The 3848-nt window shown below is 42.6% G+C and overlaps 1 protein-coding gene across 1 annotated transcript in view; it reads right to left on the bottom strand.

Annotated features, from left to right (window-relative positions):
- Window positions 1-673: 673 nt before the first annotated feature.
- LOC104965450 (MAP/microtubule affinity-regulating kinase 3-like) overlaps window positions 674-3848 on the bottom strand; it is a 4189-nt gene continuing 1014 nt past the window's right edge. Inside the window, exons 2-4 of the mRNA XM_010794406.1 lie at window positions 2339-2550; window positions 1647-1750; window positions 674-884 (exon numbers count right to left, since the gene is read on the bottom strand). Coding sequence (XP_010792708.1) covers window positions 689-884; window positions 1647-1750; window positions 2339-2550 — 512 coding nt within the window. The 3' untranslated portion in view covers window positions 674-688. The remainder of the gene's footprint in view (window positions 885-1646; window positions 1751-2338; window positions 2551-3848) is intronic.

Below are 3848 nucleotides of genomic sequence, written 5' to 3'. Positions count from 1 at the left end.
TACTTTATTAATCCCTGTGGGGAAATTGTTTCTCTGCATTTGACCCATCCTAGTGTTAGGAGCAGTGGGCTGCCATTATGTAAGGCGCCCGGGGAGCAGTGGAGGGAACGGTGCCTTGCTCAGGGACACCTCGGTAGCACTTGGTCTTTCTGGGACTTGAACTGTTGACCTTCCAGTTGCCAAGCCAAGTCCCTATCGACTTCGCCACTTCGTGTTTGTTAAGTCGATTTGAATTATACTGCAAAATGTGTTTGTTAACAGATGATTTTATATATTTTTGTTGTTGTTATATGCAGCCACCATTAACTACTATTCATCAAGACTAATTGGTCTGTTTTTTTTTTTATCATGAGTCATGCTGTCATGCTAGAAAAAAACATTTTCCTTGTGACAATGACTTCCTTTTGGCACAACGTATTCTCGACCTAAGACTATTCAAGCATTCGCAGGAACACTCCTTTAAAATGTATTTTTCCTTCACCTGCTTGTGACCGATGAGCATACATTTCAGACACTGACAACCAGAAACTAAGTGGCCCTCCTTTCTGTTCTTTGCAGGAAATGGTGTCCATGGTTTAGTGGCGGGTTACAGAGTGAAGCTGGCTGGATGTGAGGGTTAGCGAGGGGCCGGAGAGGGGCTGAGGCATGAGACAGACGGGGGGTGGGGGGTTTTGGAAGCCCTGCCGTCTTACTTGGGCGAGTAGTAGTCCAGAGCGTAGTAGGAGTGGGGCAGCGTGGCCCAGCCCGCCTGGCCCATGTACAACGGGCCCACGTTCTGATACCTCAGCCGCACCGAGCTGGACGAGGCCGCGAACGCAGCGGCCGCAAAGCCAGAGGAGGAGGAGGAGGAGGAGGGGCTAGTGGCACAAGCCATCTCGCTCATGCTGCTCATGCCACAGTGAAAACAAACCCCCAACCAAACCAGAAACACAGGCAGAAACAAAAAAAATAAGATGATGAGAAAGGGGGAAAGTGATTACAAGAAAAAAAGAGTAGAAATAAAAAAGGATGAAACTTAAAAGGAAATGTTTTCGTAGGATTCTGAATTCCCTTTTACAAATTAATGTGCCTCAAGTTGTGAAACGCTGCTGTTAGAGTTCGGTATGAGTTGAGGAGGCTAATATGTTTGTGTATGCATATTAGTTAGCATTGTAGTCGACCATCATAAGCATTGGATTCACAAAGGACCTCAAATGACAGCTCTTGAACCTTTCCCTTGTGAAAAAGAGAAAGCTTGAAATAAAAGTAGAACAATAGGTTGCACAATGAAAAAAAATGAATTTAGAAAAGAAAAAGCAGTTTTTTTTATAAAAGCTTTCAAGTGTCAGCTTTCTGTACTTTGTGCCAAAAGAGATTTAGTTTGCTTGGATGAATCAGGCCCTCAAATGCGAAATGCAGGGTTCTGTGTGAGTTAAGAGGGCTTCTGTTTGTGTTTTTCCATATTCACTAGCCTTGCTGGGTAGAAAGAGCTCTAAATAAAACATACTGGCCTTTATTTAAAAAGGTTCTACAATAACGTAAAGGGTTGATAATCTCAATAAAAACCGTTCATTAACTAAAAGCTTTTAGGGGTCACCTTTCTGTACTCTAAGCTGACACAGATTTGATGTTGCTTTGTGATGAAACCAGGTCAAACATCCTCTCACCTGTTCTCCTTCCCGTTGGGGATGACTGAGAGGCGGTCAGCGTTGTTTCTGTCGCTGCAGACGTACGTGTTCCTCCGGGTCATTCCTGCCGACGCAGTGTTATTCTGGAGAGGGAATCAGACGAGGCACTCAATTTATATAAAAGCACACGATGGAGGACTCTGTTTCAAGTAAGACATTTGATATAATAGGTTTGTTTGTAAAGTAAAAACAAGAGAGCATTTGTTTACTTTACATGAGTAGAAATCCAATCATTTAAGGTGTTGAAAAGAAAGACTTTCATAGGAAGATATTCAAAAATCAAGCATATTTATAAATCTGAAACGGCTCAAATTAATCCTTTTCCAAACCATCAAGAATTTGTACAAACTCATTTTCTATACATAAAAAAACAGGAACCATAAGCACGACATGACACATACAAAAACACTTCTCTAACAACCACAGTTTCTTTTATATTTCACACAGTTTATAGCTTTTTGGATTAGAAATATATTTCATCCAGATAGAACCGTGTGTTTGGAATATGTTAAGGTCTGAGAAGATACAACAGATCCTTTTTAGTGACACTGGAAAGATGCTTGCTCTTGGCTTGTGTTACTTATTTAACTCTGCTAGGATTAATTAGGTTTTCCACTTTAACCACAGGATAAACGAGGTCAATTAGTATTTGATCTGATAAGGTAACTCACGGCGGGGGTGATTGTGGCGCCTTTCCTGCGGTCGGGGATGTCGGCCTTGTTGGGGTTGTTGGCGTTGCCCAGCAGGGGGCTGGCGGGCGGGCGGCCCCCCGGGGTGCTGGGCTTACGCAGCTGGACGCCTCCTTCCTCCTTGGCGCTGTTCTCCGCCGTGGTGGTCTGACTCCTCTTTGGGTGAGACGTCCCCGGGGTGACGTTCTGACCGACTGAAAGGGAGGCAGATGTGAGGCGCGGTGACTCAGACAGGCTGTTTGTACCTCTGGCAAAAAACACTTCTTTCAAAATGTGTTTTTATCTAAACTGAGACAACCTAGATTTAGAAAAAGTAATGACTCAAAGTGACTGAGGGTGTGATCATCAGAACATTCATGCAGGGTGATTTAGTTCAGAGTTGAAAAAAATGTCTGCTAATTAAATTAGATTTAAGCCACACCACCACAAACAAAAAGACGTGTGGCTTGAGCAGATATAATGAGTTGACTAGTCGGTCAACAGAAAACTATTCAACAACAATTTGGATGATTGCTTAAGCAAGAAAATCAGTCGTTCCAGCTTCTCAAATTTGATGTTTTCTCCTCATTTATTTGCTAGTTTCGTTTAATCTACAGTCCAAAAAACGTAATTTTCACAGACATCTTAAAGACCAAAACAATTATTTTCAATTGAGAAATAATCAGCAGCTTAACTGATAATTAAAATAACCTTTGGTTGCACATCTCAAAGTGTCGAACTGTGATTGCAACTTGTAAAATGTTGTGTCTGGAAAAAATACACACAACCATGGTATTCTTTAAAAGGTGATTCATTTCTATGATTTATGTTTCTTTAAAGCGTGTAGTGTAGCCGTTTAAGCTGCAGATCTAACAGGAAGAGGAAAGCAGTACAAACTGGAGTTATTGACAAAGCGTTCAGTCAGAGTGAGCAGCACTGAGCTGTGTAAATAAGCTGAAGGTTAAAGGGAATGTGACCGTGTTTGATTTAACAGATTTGTATCAGCCAGACAAAGAGCTACTGACTGAAACAACCTTTATCAGGAGGGAGAGGCACAGCACAGGTTGGGCTCTGGGCTTTCTCAATGTTTGATCATTTATTGAGGAAACTAAATGTTGAGTCCTACTAATCCCACATAAGGGGTGCCAGGCTTTGAAGCACTTTAGGCGCTTTCACACCGGAGTACTTTTCCCGTACTTTTCCCGTTTAGTTCCTGGAATTTTGCGTTCACACCAAAAAGAGAACTTAGTCCAGGAGAAGTTTTACCCCCTTTTTAGTCCCTGCTAGAGAGGTGGTACTTTCCTGATTGGCTGGGCGAATTGCAAACCCCACCCCATAAAACTCTGAAAGGTTTTGTGAAGCCGCCATTGTATTTGCTGGCATTAGCATTATTAGCATTAGACCCGCGCACCAACGGAGAGAGACTAACTTATGGCAACACAAAAAAAACATGGGAGCGTGAAGGCTTCAGTAGAAGCTGCTGGGAGTCCCAGCAGCTTCTACTGAAGCCTGT

The sequence above is a fragment of the Notothenia coriiceps genome, unplaced genomic scaffold (genome assembly GCF_000735185.1).
Source record: "Notothenia coriiceps isolate Sejong01 unplaced genomic scaffold, NC01 NC01_scaffold00037244, whole genome shotgun sequence".
NCBI lineage: Eukaryota > Metazoa > Chordata > Actinopteri > Perciformes > Nototheniidae > Notothenia > Notothenia coriiceps.
The sequence above is the reverse complement of the archived record's forward strand: the minus strand, read 5'-3'. Positions and strand labels throughout refer to the sequence as shown.